The 16,856-nt window shown below is 38.5% G+C and overlaps 1 protein-coding gene across 2 annotated transcripts in view; it reads left to right on the top strand.

Moving 5' to 3' along the window:
• The window catches only part of CNTNAP4 (contactin associated protein family member 4), a 268,149-nt gene that overhangs the window by 167,925 nt on the left and 83,368 nt on the right, over positions 1-16,856 (top strand). The window contains exons 1-3 of one of the 2 annotated variants that reach the window (XM_043434894.1): positions 2,474-4,372; positions 7,247-7,396; positions 12,879-13,050. In XM_043434894.1, the coding sequence (XP_043290829.1) occupies positions 4,351-4,372; positions 7,247-7,396; positions 12,879-13,050 (344 nt within the window). In that variant the 5' untranslated portion in view covers positions 2,474-4,350. Of the gene's footprint in view, positions 1-2,473; positions 4,373-7,246; positions 7,397-12,878; positions 13,051-16,856 lie in introns of those variants that run through there. The other variant, XM_043434893.1, reaches the window with a different exon arrangement.

Here is a 16,856-nt window from a genome sequence, read left to right as displayed (position 1 = left end):
ATGGAATTCTCTGCGCTTCTAGGCAATACGGTACCATTTTAATGGTTAGAAGTCATATAATTAAGGAGACTCTATGAGAGTCTGGAAAATTAATGTCTAATTTAGGTCAGTGCTTTGGGTGAGGGATATTTTTGTCTCTTCATTAAAATTATATAGTTCTTGACAAAGGATCTCCATCAAATTTTCATATATATGGAATAATACCCAAGCCAAGCAACTAGAGGTCACATTGGGGTAAATTGCTATATCGGTTTAATAAATGATCTTTAAAAACAATTTAAAGATGCCATTGTACTACTCATCTATATTAACTATGACCAAAATTAATAGAATATGAGCGGGAGAGGAAAAAAAGTTAAAATACAGTCGGAAACCAAATATAAGAAGCAAGTAGTATACAAATGAATACGCCGGGTCTTTGTGTTTCTTTTTTTGTTGTTTGTATACCACAGTAGTTTGAATGTGGGAACTGAAACTTCAATATCAATTATAATTTTTAAGAAGTACTGTGCTGTGACTTTTTAATGTAATACTCAAATTGTGGTAGATTTGCAGGCTTGACAAAAGGAAATAAATTAATCAGTGTCATATTAATAATTAATAGGCTCCCTAAAATGAGGGCCTAAAAATATAAGCTTGCCATTAACGTAGTTTATTCTGATGTATTTGACATCCTCTGGGGTGGTTGTATTCATGGCCTAATTTTCAGCATCTTAGAGAAGCTGCTTCAGTGCAGTGTTATTGTACAGAGCCCCATGAAGCTAGTTCATTTCTAAACACTTTACAGGCTTGCAAATTGAATAAACTACTAGGTGTAAATCTATCTAGACCACCTTGAATGATTTTAAAAATTAATGTTTAAATCTGCGTACAATCTTGCCATCTATTATGACATCATATGACTTAGTGCTCATAGCTAATAATAAGGATCCTTGGCAAAATATGAATGTTAATATAGTAAAATTGTTATACTTCAGATAATAAAGTAGGACTTTACACATCAAATCCCCCATTCCCATCTTTCTAGTTTCTTTCAAAATATTAATTTTTGCTAGTTTCAGCAAGAAAAGTGCATTTTGCATTTGAAAGTGGACTTTAAATGGTCTGGGTGTGTGGCCCATTTGTTTCTCTCATAGAGAAGACTTTCACAGGTACAGTGTTTGATAATTAAAACAGTTGTCAGGATGTATCATAATGACTCCAAAGAGAGTCGATGACCTGGTGGGTTAGTATCACATTATACTAAATCATTCTATTATATGAGGATGGCTCAGTTTTTCTTTACTACTGGAGGTATAAATTACTAATCTTACATATTTTCAAAACTCAAAGTTTTTAATGTCTTTTACAATGGAATAAAAATGTAAGTTGTATTGAGGAAGAATGGAATTGTGCAGATGTTTGAATTATCAGGCTAAATTTTTAATGTGATGTAGAGTTTTGCAAATCATTATTTGGAATGGTTCAAAAATATTATGTCAGTTTATGTCATTTCTGAGATATTAAAGATTTTGTATTAGTCTAAATCATAAAACACATTAGCAGCCCTACAAAATCACCTGTGACACCAGTCTTTGTCACCTTTTACATGGCAGAGCAAAAATCATTCAGGTCAAGAATCTAACGAACAATATGGTTGTATTTTCCTAGTTAAATTCTTGACTATCAAATTTGAGATTTTTGCTATGAGTTTCACATTTTTGCTATTGTTTTTGCCTAAAGGTGAAAATCAGGCTTGAAAACAAGCTTCTTGCTCCCATGGGCAGGGCCTGGTGGATGACGGTTCTGCATGTTTCCGTTACTGAGCTTTCTGGTTCTTGTGACCCTGACAGAGGGGCTACCCTCTTGATTCGCTTGACCCAGGAGAAGCCAGTTTTAAAGTTCCTTCTTTTCACTAATGGCATATTCCTGTCTTTCACATTAGAACCTCATCGCTCCCTGAAAGTCCTGCTTCCCCCTAACATGATTGACAGCCGTGACCTCCATATTTTCTTCTTGGCAAGAGCTATCTGGTGTCATGAACCTTTAATTCTGGTTCGTGGATATAGTTAGTGGGGATAAGAATGTCTGGCACAGCTTTGGAGCACTGAAAGTTATTTGGAACAGGCAAACCCTTTAGTTGCTCCTTGAGTAATGGCCTTTGTAGAACTGCCTTTTGCTCTTTTGCAAAGAACCTACCTATACAGCAGACTTTATTATTTTTTTTTTTCTGCTTTACACATTCTAGTCCATGGATGCTTGTTATAATCTTATGGGAGAGTGACGGCAGCTAAAGTGTCATAATATTTCTGTAGGTGGTTTTAAGACTGGTCCCTGAAGATTATATAGGAGGAACTGAGAGAAACCTTTTTCTTCCTCCTGTATTTTGTATGTCTGTGTGTTTTGGGTCTGAGAGAGAGATAGAAGGAGAGAGAGAGAAGAGGAGGAGGGGAAGAAGGGGAGAGGGGAGAAGGTCCTTATAAACAGTCCCACCTTCTCTTGCCACCTGCAGTTGCAAACCTTTCCATTTATTCTTCTATTCTTCCAGCTGGAGTTGTCAGTGGTTTCCACCCAGAGACCACAGTGATCACCCTTACTGTTGAACAGGTTGGGTTTGTTGCATATTGCAGCAGGGAGGACCCTTACCCAGGGAACCATGGGGAGTCTTATCACAAAGGTGTTAAGGACGAGTTGGCATAGAATTTTGGATTATGTTAGCTGATTTGGAGGAAGGTTTCAAGGAAATGGAAAATTGGTGGAGATTAAATGCTGCCAGGAGGTGAGGGAATTTGTGTGGTTAACTATCTTTGTAAATTTTATTTTGAGGAATGGAGGCATGAAATAAAGCTAAACTTGTAATTGATTTCAAAAGTCAGTTGTCATTCATGTTGTCCGGGAGAGGATTTGATATTTTTGGTAGTTTGCACAGTAGCCTTGCTTTTGTCTGTGCTTAAACCAGATTGTAGAGTAGTTTTGAAGGGGTTCTGGATCCCATTTCATTGTAGTAACCTTGTCTGAGTGACCTGGTCTGATCTCGTGTGTTCTGTGAGCTTGTTTATGCTTCGCAGGAGAACCCTACCGCTAAGCTCTGGGTGCTGTCCCGTGTCTCCCACCATCAGGGCCCCCCTGAGAACATCAGCCACTAGCCCCAGGCTCTTGGGGGCTGCTTTTCTCTTTCTCAAAGTTAATTGTTTAACATGAGCCAAATAGCAAGGTCACCTCCCATCCTGCAGGCTGAGAAGAATGTGGATTGTGGCATCAGCTCACCGGTTGGATGCGTCCTTGGGTGATTTGTTAATCCTCTTGTGCTTCATGGTCTCCATGTTTGAAACGAGAATAACAGTAGTAATGTTGAAGATTAAATGACATGATGGATATAAAGCACACAACACCTGGTGTGAATAATAGTCACTAGAACTGTTGTTATTATTTTTATTATTATTACACCAACACATATTCCTTCCCCTACAATCAAAAGTTGTCAGTGTTGGGAGCAGTGTACTAGAATGAGCGTTTAGTTACTTGAAACGGTGAATTGGAAAAAATACATATTCTGCAATTCCTCCTTTTCCTTCCCCTCTTTCAGTGTGTTGTGGCCTTGGAAAAGGGCTCACTTCTCTTCAGATATTAAAGTTGTAGACTTAAAAGAAAAATAGTATCCAATTTAAAAATTATCCTTTTTATCAAGTGGAGTTAAGTGAAACGAATTGCACAGGTCATTCATTATTTAACTTGAGTAATACATCCCTTCGATGGGTCATGAAAGTTTCCTCATCGTAAGCAAGTGATGTCTGTTACAAATGAGGCTCAAGAATAGTTTTCTGAAGGTTCCCTCACAAACACAGCACAACTCCGGAACCCACACGCTGAGCAGATGGGTGCATGTAACTGTGTCAAATTCAGAGCGGCCATCCTGGCATACTTGTGTTCTTAATCTAAGTTAGCTTCTGTGTTGACAGAAGATGCCCCGAGCCTTTGACTTTACTCTGCTGGCCCTACCCAGCAGCCCCTCGGAGCAAAGTTGCTCAGAGTGTGCCCCCTGGAACTTACTGGTTCAGCGAAATACTTGTTCCCAAGATAAGCACAGAAATTGGGAGTAAGCTCCTAGAAGCTGTTACAGCAAGAAGGCATCATTGCAACATCTAAGCATATGGTCAGTGGGCTTGTGTTTTAGATGCCTTCTTTCTTTAATGTTTTTGTCATTCGTTTTTACTGAATTTTATGAAAGTTATCAGTTTGCAGTAGGTCGGAAGAGAAAACGTCCCTCACCAGAGGTGGCTTGATAAGCGTCATCCCAGGCCCGTGGAAAGCTACGATAAGAAAACAGAAGCCAAGTCGTGTACACAGGCACATCCGAGCTTTGAGAAAGAGATGGTGGGAAACCCATGGCAGGGTAAGGAGGGTGGGAAGTTTTTATCCATGTGACGTAAAGCTCAGTACAAGCATTTTCACTCTAAATGTATCCTCTTAAAGGAAGCACAGGATGACAAATTTGGGGCATTTGATTTATTTTAGTCCAATCTCATAGCGTCAGAGATTATATAACTCTATTCAGTCTCCTATTTCAGAGTCCACTCTTAGAAAATATGTCCAAAATTATCTAGCCTACATCCTTCATTTTTCAGTTTTTAGGTCTTTCTCATTATCTTTCACAAACCAAATCAAAGTTGGGTCTTTGGAAATCTTTTTTTGGTTCATGGGTATAATGTAAAAGTAAGTTTTGGTGCCCAGGGTGGAGTTTGTACTATGCTAAATGAGTCCAGGGCAAAGAGCTTCATCATCTAAAGCAGCTTCCATGAATTTTCTGTCTGAAAGCTTGTGGCCGGAAATAGCTGGGGAAATAAAGAAATTGCACAAAATATCAGGAAAGAGGCCCATGACTTTTAGCTTTAATAGAGTACTTATATTTTTATTTAGTAATTTGATCTGCAAAATCATACAGAGTTGAATATTAGGTGGACATAAACCTTACTGATTTATCTACAACAAAGAGACTTAGATTTCACCAGTTTGCTGAGTATTCAAAACAGAACCCTATAGACTTAATTCCCTTTAAGAGGAAAAGGCTCCACAGCCTCCTTGATTCATGACACAGGGACCACCTTCGGAGGGTCTAGAGACTGTTTTTATAGGTGATAAGGAAACCTTGATTTTTTACTGTAGCAATTTTTATTATGTATATAAACTTGGAAAATACAGAAAAATTATAGCTAGGAATAAAAACAACCATGATTTTCTTGTTTGTGAATATTAATGCTTGTGTGCATTTCCTTTCAGCCCTTTCCCATATTTGTAGAAAATCAGGAATATAGTTAGACTTGTATATATGGAGTTAATTCTCATTACTTGCAGTAGTTACGTCCTATTAAGTTGTTGTGGACATGGAATTAATAAATACTAAACCATTGTTTCCAGGGGAAATACAGGGTTAGGTTCTTGTGAGCCTCTAGTGACAACATTTTTGTCTACCAATCAACACAACCTCATATGTATGATTGTGTTTAAAGACACCTTCTTTAATGTTTATTGTTAATTACCAGCATTGAACTCAAGGCCAACATTAACTCATGCCTGAAAGAAGCTTACCTCTCACATGTATTTTTCTCTTTAAGGCAGATCATTGCCTTCTTGCACTTCGGAATGCTAGACAACACTTTATCACTGTGTGAGGGGGCCTTTTAAACAGCAAAGTCACTAACAGGAAGCACAAAAATATGAAGACAGGTTTCCATAGGAGAGCTGAAGCGAGAAGCTTTGCCTTGCTTGACCTCAGCTGGAAACTTGCATGTCAGTTGACTTGAATTTTTCTCTGCTCTGTGTATTTCTGCGACTGACCCCAAAAGTGCCCCGAGTATTGATTTGGAGGCTACCAATATAGTATGGCAAGTAGTTGAATTTGCAAATACAAAATCTGTAAATTATGATCAACTTTATGAATATGGTTTTACACACTGCTGTTTTAAATTTCCATTATACTAGTACACTTTCATCATTAATTATAATCTCTTTAAATACTTCTATAATGATTGACGATATACTTTGCTAAATATTCTAGACTCATAAAAGATGACTACACCAAAGTGTAAAAGAGCAGATAAATCATTTTATTAGGTATAACCTAGAATTTTGGAAAATATCTGTGCTTGTCCCAAGCCACTCCTTTTAAAAGGTAAATTACATGATGAAAGCTGAAAATTAGCCCATGCCAAATAATTGAAAGATTTTCACCATTCAGGATTGTCCAAACTTGAATTAGAATTTTGTTCTCTCTACTGATACCCCAAGACATGAAGATAATCATGCACTATTTCCATGTATTTCAATATTCCAATTATTTCAATAACCTCAGATATGCAGATGACACCACCCTTATGGAAGAAAGTGAAGAGGAATTAAAGAGCCTCTTGGTGAAAGTGAAAGAGGAGAGTGAAAAAGCTGGCTTAAAACTCAGCATTCAAAATACCAAGATCATGGTATCTGGTCCCAGTCACTTCATGGGAAATAGATGGGGAAACAGTGACAGACTTTATTTCCTTGAGCTCCAAAATCACTGCAGATGGTGACTGCAGCCTTGAAATTAAAAGATGCTTGCTCCTTGGAAGAAAAGCTATTGCAAACCTAGACAACATATTAAAAAGCAGAGACATTACTTTGCCAACCAAGGTCCATTCAATCAAAGCTATGGTTTTTCCAGTAGTCATATATGGATGTGGACCATAAAGAAAGCTGAGTGCTGAAGAATTGATGCTTCTGAACTGTGATGTTGCAGAAGACTCTTGAGAGTCCCTTGGACTGCAAGGAGATCCAACCAGTCAATCCTTAAGGAAATAAATCCTGAATATTCGTTGGAAGGATTGATGCTGAAGCTGAAGCTCCAATACTTTGACCACCTGATGCAAAGAGCTGACTCATTAGAAAAGCCTCTGATGCTGGGAAAGATTGAAGGCAGGAGGAGAAGGTATGACAGAGGATGAGATGGCTGGCTGGCATCACTGACTCAACGGGCATGAGTTTGAGCAAGCTCCAGGAGATGGTGAAGGACAGGGAAGCCTGGCGTGCTGCAGTCACAAAGAGTCAGACACAACTGAGCGACTAACAACAATGTAGAGGGTGCTGATTCCCTCCCCTCTCTTGCTTCTTGTTTTCTTTCGTTAAGAGTTGTTAGAGTGCTGTACTTGATTGAGTGGTGTGTACATTGCCATTTCTAACCAACTGCTTACAGTGTTGACTGTTAGATATCTCTTTTAACTGATTCTATCTCCTCCAGGTGTTGGATTAAATGATGGACAGTGGCATTCCGTCTCCTTATCTGCCAAAAGGAATTACCTGAGTGTGATGGTCGACGGCCAAGTGGCTTCTGCATCCCCCTCCCAGGGCCCTGAGCAGATTTATTCAGGGGGCACCTTTTATTTTGGAGGTAAGAGAAGCAGTCACTGCATACGGGCAGTTGAGTCATGTTCTTAGTTACTACCCCTGTATCTTGAAGTCAGCATGTTTTAACCAATGTCAATATTATGGAATCATTTTTCACTTTCTTTGAAGATGGAAATGTTGAGTGGATCATGATGATAAATCATGGCATAAAATGTATTTCTTTGAGGTGGACTGACTTATGCTTATGATTTCTGTAATGAGAGTGCTTGCAAGTAGACCATGCTCTTCAGTTCTTACTTTTAAATTTTGTTATGTTTTCCTAATGTTGAATGGACCTTACATGTGTATCTTTTTCAGATTTTATGGGCTCATTTCATTACTGTGTTTTCCTGTTCATGCCTCTTAGCTTTTCTAGAGCATCCTTATTGCTTTTCTACTGCTCAATGCAGGTCAATATTATGCCAATGTACAAATAATCTAACTTGATTAGCCACAGAATCCTCTTCTCATTGCTAAATAATAATACACTGATACATTTGATAGAATTAGGGCACCAGCCTTCAACCCCAGGACGTCTCTCTAAAAGAACAAAAAGTGTTTACTTGCCTAGTGGATGTTTGATTAAACTAAAAGCTTCAAAAAGCAACCTTTGAAAGTGGAAATGAATCTCTATCACTGCAAAATTAAAATAAGACAATATTTGACGTTAATTAGAAAGGCAGGGCTTCCCCAATGGACCAGCTGGTAAAGAATCTATCTGCAAGGCAGGTTCTCAGGAGATGCAGGTTCCATTCCTGGGCCAGGAAGATCACTTGGGGGAAGGAAATGGCAACCTATTCCAGTATTCTTGCCTAAAAAAGCCCATGGACAGAGGACCCAATCCCGTGGATTGGTGGGCTGCAATCCAAAGGGCCCCGAGAAGGTGGAGACAGCTGAGCACAGAGCAGCACCCTCAGAAGGCAAGGCTGTAGAAATCATAGTCATAACTTATGGTGTTTCCTCTTTTTGCTATTTTGAATTGTAATCATGACTTCTGTCTGGAATCACCTTTGAATTTGGTTGAAAGCCCAGGCTTCATTATTCATCAATAATACACAAAATTCCTTTCCAAGAATTGACAGTAAAGTACACAGACCGTGAATCATGCATCTTATATTAAGAGTGAACAAACAAACCAAAAAGAAAAAAACCTTCATAATCCTTTGCTATAAAAGGCAGCATAATGCCAAAAATATTAAAAGATAGAATTGCTTCCTTATGAAGATTTGTTCATTTATAAGTTCATTTATAAACTAAGTTGTTATAAAACGTTATGGAATATATGATTGAGTTTATGGCAACCTATAGCAACATGGTCCTTTAATAGCTGGTAAGACATACAAACAGTTCCTGAGTTAGGATTTTTCAGCTACACAATGGTGTGAAGAAATACACATTCAGTAGAAACCATACGTTGAATATTTTTCTTTTATCAGACTCGTGACATGTAGGGTGATGTTAATATTCTCTCACGATGCTGGGCAGGGGCAGTGAGCCACGGCTCCCCGTCTCCCACACGATCACAGGGTAAACAGCAGATACGCTTAAACCATTCAGCTCCCGTACAACCAGTCTGTTTTCACTTTCAGTGCGGTACTCAATAAATTGTGGGGAGTATTTAACGCTTCATTACAAAGTAGACTTTGCCCAACTGTTGACTAACGTAAGTGTGCTGAGCACATTTAAGGGAGCTAAGCTAAGCTATGTTTGGTAGGTCGGGTATATTAAACATAGTTTTGACTTAGGATATTTTCAATTTACAATGGGTTTATCAAGATGCCACCACACTGTAAGGCAAGGAAGATCTGTACACAACAACTTTAATCAAGAGAAGATTGAGAAACACCAAAAGAGATAAGGAAAAAACCCAATCATTTTGTTAAATAATGCAAAAAAGATGATAAAAATAATAGAGTGCATAGAAGTTTAAGCCATGAAAATAGAATCATCATTCTTAAATTACTTTATACCCTTCATGTTCAGATTTAATGACACCTTTTTTTTGTAGAAAATTTTGGCTGTTATTCACACTGCCATACTACTTTATAACAAAATATATCACACATGCACTATAATTTTGCTTGCTTTTATTATGATACATATGATACACACCATTTTAATTACATGAACTCATGATTTTTGTATGTTTTAGATTTATCAGAGAGTTGCAAAGATACATAGGGAGTTGCCATTTACCTCTTACCCTGTTACCTTGTCTTGTTCACATTTTACATCATATACACAATTTAAAGAATACAAATTATTATTTTTAAGAAATACACATCTGCACATGCATTTCCAAACTAGGAAAGATAACATTACCAGCATCCCTTTGTCCCTCCATCATCGCATCTCTTCATCTTCCCCAATGAATGGGGCTTTTATCCCTCCCTTTGTGTATTAAGGTGTTCCTAAGTCCCTAAACAATATACTGTGGAAACTTCCATAATAAAATTTCAACTTTAGGGCTTTTATTTAGATAACCAGTCTTAAGTTTACTTAGGCAATATCTCTGTTTATTCAATCATCTTCTCAATTGGTGTCCTTAAGTACTAGAGTATGTTCAATCCTGGCGTGAGATTCTACTCATCAGTAAATATAAATATACACCCTGTGAACCCTAGGGCATCCTAACATTTCCGGGGCTGGGAGCACTGGTCCAGAGAAAAGCAGGGGGCCTCCTGCTGCCACGGTTCTGCCTCCTCCTCCAGGCCTCGTTCTTCCAGGACCTGGTGGAGGAGGGGTCCCTCCTCCAGGAAACCCAAGTAGGTCTTTGGGGTGAGAATTCTGGACTCTGGGAGTGGGCTGAAGGGGAGAAGTTCCACGTGGGCCCATCACCTTACCCTGTGAGGCCTCCCAGTGCTGTGGGCAGAATCACGGCTGGAGGAAGGTTAGAACAGGGGCCCCTAAAGGGCAGACTGGTTCAGGGGCCCTCGTTGCCTGAGTGGTACTGGTGGTGGGGGGACCAGCCTCCCCTGGTTTTAACACTGAACACCTGCAGTCCTGGGAACAGCCTCTCCGCTTCCCACCATAGAGCTAACCTGACAGTTGGCTAGCTGAAACCTGTCCTGTGCAGACGGGAGTCCCCTTCATTCCTGGGATCTGTTTTATCTAGGTGGGAGTCTTTTCTCAGGTAACCAGTTTGTCTTCAAGTAAATAAATAGCCCATGTTCTGAGACACTTCCAATTCATCCTTCTTTGTTTCTCTCTAAATTCAACTGCAAATTCCCCGTCATCAGCAGTCAGTCTACCTGTAACCTGGCTTCACTGCCGCTGTGCAAAGGGCGGTCTGTCCCCCCAGCCTTGGTTGGATCTGTTTTCTGTGTCAGGCTTGAAGGTGACAATTGGGAGAGCGGGCTGCTCGGGGCTCACAGTGCTCTGCATACACCATGCTGAATACCACGCTCTGCCACCACTGTTTACTCTTTCTCCTTCCTCAAATGTATGCTTTCCAAAAAATTACTGAGGTCAGCTTTTATCTTTTATTTATAAACCATAAATTTTAAATCTGGGTCCTCCAGATTTAAATGGAGGAAAGTCTACCTTCTGGGAATTCCCCTACGCTGTCTTTGTGCGATGGAATAACTGTGAAGCACACGCTAGAAACTCTAGACAGTGTGCAGAATCCTCACACTCCCGCTTGTATAAATCAGACGCTCTCCATCTAGTGAAGGGGCTACACCACCATGAAGTCAGACCGGCATCTTACTTCTGGTACATGCAGTGATAATGTATCTGCCATCCTCAGAGGTGCTTAACATGCTGCCTGCTTCTGGTAATGGATCCATCCATTAATTCAGCATGAAGTATTCCCCAGAAATCTTCATATTTTAGAACTTACATCTCAAACCGGTTCAGTGCTGAGCCTGTCTCTGCCGTTGCATTATATTAACCTGTGGATGTCTGTTATCACGGGCTAATGAGGCTAACCTGGGGTGAACCCTTCTTTGTTCTTGAGAATCTCTTGCTTATTAAACAGTGTAGCCAGGAATGTGACCGCTGTGCACTCCGTGACATTCCATGACCTCTCCTTGTGATGGTGAGTTTGCTTAGTTTTGTCCCCTAGAGGCATACTGCACCATTTATTTTATTCTGAAATAGTTTGAAATGTGTCAGGATACACCACCTGGAGAAAAGGAGATTAGCAGAGTTGTTTATATTCCTGGCATATTGTAGTTGCCCCCAAATATTATTGAACTATTATCCTCTCGGTTTTTATGTTAACATTCTTAATTGGTTAATAATTCATCTAGAAAGCACATCCAGATTGTGGGAACCGTATCCTGGACCATAGGAGGATTTGAAGCACTGAAATTGAGTATAGAATCATGTGCAATATAAATGCTCACAAAGGTTTCATTATCTTTTCTTGCTACACTAAATTTTAAATTTCAGCATCTCCATTACTTAAAGTATAATATTTCACTGTGCCTGATAACAGTTTAAATATGAATCCTGGCCTTACGTTTGCCAGGTTAAATGTATTTTGTTGGGAAAACAAAGCATTAAGGAGAAATAGCCGCAGTCAACATATTTAATTATAATGGAAACTCCCAGGTAGAAAACTAGCATGGATTGTACAGGAATTAGCAAGTTGCTGATTCATTTCTTATTCTTTGAAATTGTAATAGTGGTTGACAACCATAACGGCAAAGAAAGATTAATGAAAAATACATAAGTATAATATATGTGTTCATACTCCATAAAATTGTTTATTTCACTTGGATAGAGAAATAGTTAGAACATCATTAAACCCCAGACAATAATAGTTAATATTATAGTTCTTTATTATTTAAATAATTAGAAACAGGTCTTAGATAAATGTTAGGAAGAAATCAGTGTAAGTGGAGCATTTTTTTATGCGGCAGAGAATAAATAAAGTCAAACAGTGAAATGTTTTTGACATTAAGCCATCATGATTTATTAAAATGCAAGTGTATGTGGCTCTTACATGCAAATGAAAAGTATTTAATTAAATAAATAGTTGTAATTTTATTCCAAGTCATTGTAACTCCTTTTCCAAATAGCCTTCAACAGAAAGGTATTTCACCATTACTAATTTATCTTTTCTCATCTACAGTGCACATTTTCATCCTTTAAGCTCCTTTTTTTTTTTGCATCCCCAAAGACTTAAGTCCCTGGGTTTAAGTTATGCATAATTTAACTCTCCTGGCTGACATGTGAGGATCCTGGAGCTGATTTGTGTATTTCTGAAACTGGGATCAAGTCAGTATACTTGCACATGATTACTTAGACAGCAGTCATTTCCTGTGAATCCTGTGGTCTCATAATAAAGAGAAATGCTTTGTATAAATTGTACTTTGTAATTTAGATCCAATGAATAATGACTGCAATGGGCTTTCCTCTCTGCTTTAATTTAATAATCAAATGCCTATTTTCCTGATAAAACTATTTTAGTGCAGATACTGAGTGAGTCCTGATTCACTGTGATGTACCCTGGCCAACTGTGGTTTTGTTTTTATCAGGTTGTCCTGACAGCAGCTTTGGATCCAAATGTAAAAGTCCACTTGGTGGGTTCCAGGGATGCATGAGACTCATCTCCATCCATCACGAGGTGGTAGATCTGATTTCAGTTCAGCGGGGGGCCCTTGGGAACTTCAGCGACCTTCAGATAGACTCCTGTGGAATCACAGACAGGTAGGGGCAGTCTCCCCTCTTTATGTTGACTTGTCTGTTTTCAGGCTTTTGGCAGAATGTTATAATTAGTAGGTAAACATGTTCTCTCCTTTTTCTCACCATCACCATCATCTGTTCCACAGGAAATAGATAATATTTACATTAGAAATAAAATATGCTTTTAGTTTTATGCTTCTTATTTCCAGTGATAAAATTTAGGTAGAAGATATGACCATATTATTTATATATACAAATAGCTACCAGTTCCCAAAAGATGATGGTGATGCTGCTGTAATTTTAAGGACATATAAATGTATCAGAAATATGATTAAACCCAATCACTTAGGATACCCTGACAGTAACATAAACCGTCAGGGGCCAGTAAACCAGAGACCTATGTGGTTCATTGTCAGATGGCCTTTGCTTCCCTGACAGCTGAATAATATTACAGAGACACAGGAACTTAATTGGTTGCCATGGTCCTAATGTGTACCTTTAAGAACACATTAAAGAAACAAAGGACCTATACATAGAAAACTATAAAACACTGATGAAAGAAATCAAAGAGGACACAAACAGATGGAGAAACATACCGTGTTCCTGGATTGGAAGAATCAATATTGTCAAAATGGCTATTCTACCCAAAGCCATCTATAGATTCAATGCAATCCCTATCAAGCTACCAATGGTATTTTTCACAGAACTAGAACAAATAATTTCACAATTTGTATGGAAATACAAAAAACCTCGAATAGCCAAAGTAATCTTGAGAAAGAAGAATGGAACGGGAGGAATCAACCTGCCTGACTTCAGACTCTACTACAAAGCCACAGTCATCAAGACAGTGTGGTACTGGCACAAAGACAGAAATATAGATCAATGGAACAGAATAGAAAGCCCAGAGATAAATCCACGAACCTATGGACACCTTATCTTTGACAAAGGAGGCAAGGATATACAATGGAAAAAAGACAACCTCTTTAACAAGTGGTGCTGGGAAAACTGGTCAACCACTTGTAAAAGAATGAAACTAGAACACTTTCTAACACCATACACAAAAATAAACTCAAAATGGATTAAAGATCTAAATGTAAGACCAGAAACTATAAAACTCCTAGAGGAGAACATAGGCAAAACACTCTCCGACATAATCACAGCAAGATCCTCTATGACCCACCTCCCAGAATATTGGAAATAAAAGCAAAACTAAACAAATGGGACCTAATGAAACTTAAAAGCTTTTGCACTACAAAGGAAACTATAAGTAAGGTGAAAAGACAGCCCTCAGATTGGGAGAAAATAATAGCAAATGAAGAAACAGACAAAGGATTAATCTCAAAAATATACAAGCAACTCCTGCAGCTCAATTCCAGAAAAATAAATGACCCAATCAAAAAATGGGCCAAAGAACTAAACAGACATTTCTCCAAAGAAGACATACAGATGGCTAACAAACACATGAAAAGATGCTCAACATCACTCATTATTAGAGAAATGCAAATCAAAACCACAATGAGGTACCATTACACGCCAGTCAGGATGGCTGCTATCCAAAAGTCTACAAGCAATAAATGCTGGAGAGGGTGTGGAGAAAAGGGAACCCTCTTACACTGTTGGTGGGAATGCAAACTAGTACAGCGCTATGGAAAACAGTGGAGATTTCTTAAAAAACTGGAAAATAGAACTGCCATTATGACCCAGCAATCCCACTTCTGGCATACACACTGAGGAAACCAGATCTGAAAGAGACACGTGCACCCCAATGTTCATCGCAGCACTGTTTATAACAGCCAGGACATGGAAGCAACCTAGATGCCCATCAGCAGATGAATGGATAAGGAAGCTGTGGTACATATACACCATGGAATATTACTCAGCCTTAAAAAGAATTCATTTGAACCATTCCTAATGAGATGGATGAAGCTGGAGCCCATTATACAGAGTGAAGTAAGCCAGAAGGATAAAGAACATTACAGCATACTAACACATATATATGGAATTTAGAAAGGTGATAACGATAACCCTATATGCAAAACAGAAAAAGAGACACAGAAATACAGAACAGACTTTTGAACTCTGTGGGAGAAGGTGAGGGTGGGATGTTTCAAAAGAACAGCATGTGTATATCTATGGTGAAACAGATCACCAGCCCAGGTGGGATGCATGAGACAAGTGCTCGGGCCTGGTGCACTGGGAAGACCCAGAGGAATCGGGTGGAGAGGGAGGTGGGAGGGGGGATCGGGATGGGGAATAAGTGTAAATCTATGGCTGATTCATATCAATGTATGACAAAACCCACTGGAAAAAAAAAAAAAAAGAACACATTACCATCTTCTCTGCAGGGAAAATGCAAAGGAAACTCCCCTGTGGAAAAGTTTTGGAGCCATTGTATTGATGAGGGTATAAGGATGATCCAGTAGTTTCGATAGGAATTCCAGTGCAGGGCATGACTGGGCAAGATTTGGAAGTTCATTGTAGACGACGTTACTTTTAATTTAGTAGTTGATAGTTAATAGTTTAAAAGTGTTTTTAGGCATGGGCAACTGTAGCCAAATAATCTTGCCACTGATCAGGGCGTTTATTTTTAATTATTGAGTTCAATGAAATGTCATGGCAATTCCAGATTAAAAAAAAAATAAAGCAATGTGACAAACTTAATCCAGCATGTAGTCATGTTCAGTATATATTTTGAGCAAATACATTAATTCTGAGTTCTAAAAATAAGTTTTTATTTGTATGAAACATTTTGTCAACATAAACACACATCTGTTATATCTGAAGACCATTTACTGTATCACTGTCTGTTGCTCCTGTTTTGAACACTGGTAGATACTATGTTATTTGTAGAAAAAAATCATTATGATCTAACTTAGTAATGTATTAGGACATCATTTCCTCTCTATGAATATATGCTTATTTAACTCAATTTGTAGATAAAATGGTTCTTTCTATAATGAAAGATAATATGTAAGGGAGAATTGAGATGATAAACTTCAATTGGCTTGGTGTGGGGAATAACAGTGAGCTTCTCCATAGTTAGAGCCACACCAGCGTGGGATCATTAATCCTGATTTGGAGGAAGGCGTACAGCAAGGCACCCTGGGTCGGCTCTCACAGAAGCAGGGAGCTCACCCCCAGTGGGTAATAGTTACCAGGGACCAGCGGGAAGGTTCAGTCATCCACACCATGTGTGATGGTCATGTTACAACTGGGAAAATCCTGTAAGCAAAACATGAAGTTCCCAATCTTAGTTTTTAAAAAGGAGATGGCAGAAACTTCATCAAGAATATGTTCTTGACAGGTTTTGTAATTTATTTTTTATTCTGGGGTGACTGAGAGCATTTCAAGCCGTGGCCTCATTATAACTTTCCATTTAAATTCTAAAAAGCATCAATTATTTGATCAGGGTGATTTGAGTTGATACCAGAAGCTCTTTAACTTTTTTTGTCCACGGTGCCTTATGCATTTCAGTTGTTTTTTTTCAGTGCTCTAAATCAAAAGGGACAACTCATGCTTTCATTTAAATAGTTACTTGGTTCCAGGCAACTTTACAAGTGTTTATGTCCTAACAATTTAGAAACCTTTTGAAAAAGTAATTTATACATTTATTACTTTTATATATATATGTAAAATTAGAAAAATTTTAACTTTATTTTTAATGTAGTGTACAACCTTTCAAAACTTGGAATCACATCAAACACTGCTGCCCTTAACCTTTTTCAACATGATTTCACATGGCATTACTTTGTGTCAGCTACTGAACAGCCAGCTTCTCAAAGATAAGACATGATTAAAAGGAACCTGTTACGATCTAATGTGGAAATTTT

Source organism: Cervus canadensis, chromosome 18, assembly GCF_019320065.1.
Source record: "Cervus canadensis isolate Bull #8, Minnesota chromosome 18, ASM1932006v1, whole genome shotgun sequence".
NCBI classification, from domain to species: domain Eukaryota; kingdom Metazoa; phylum Chordata; class Mammalia; order Artiodactyla; family Cervidae; genus Cervus; species Cervus canadensis.
The sequence above is the reverse complement of the archived record's forward strand: the minus strand, read 5'-3'. Positions and strand labels throughout refer to the sequence as shown.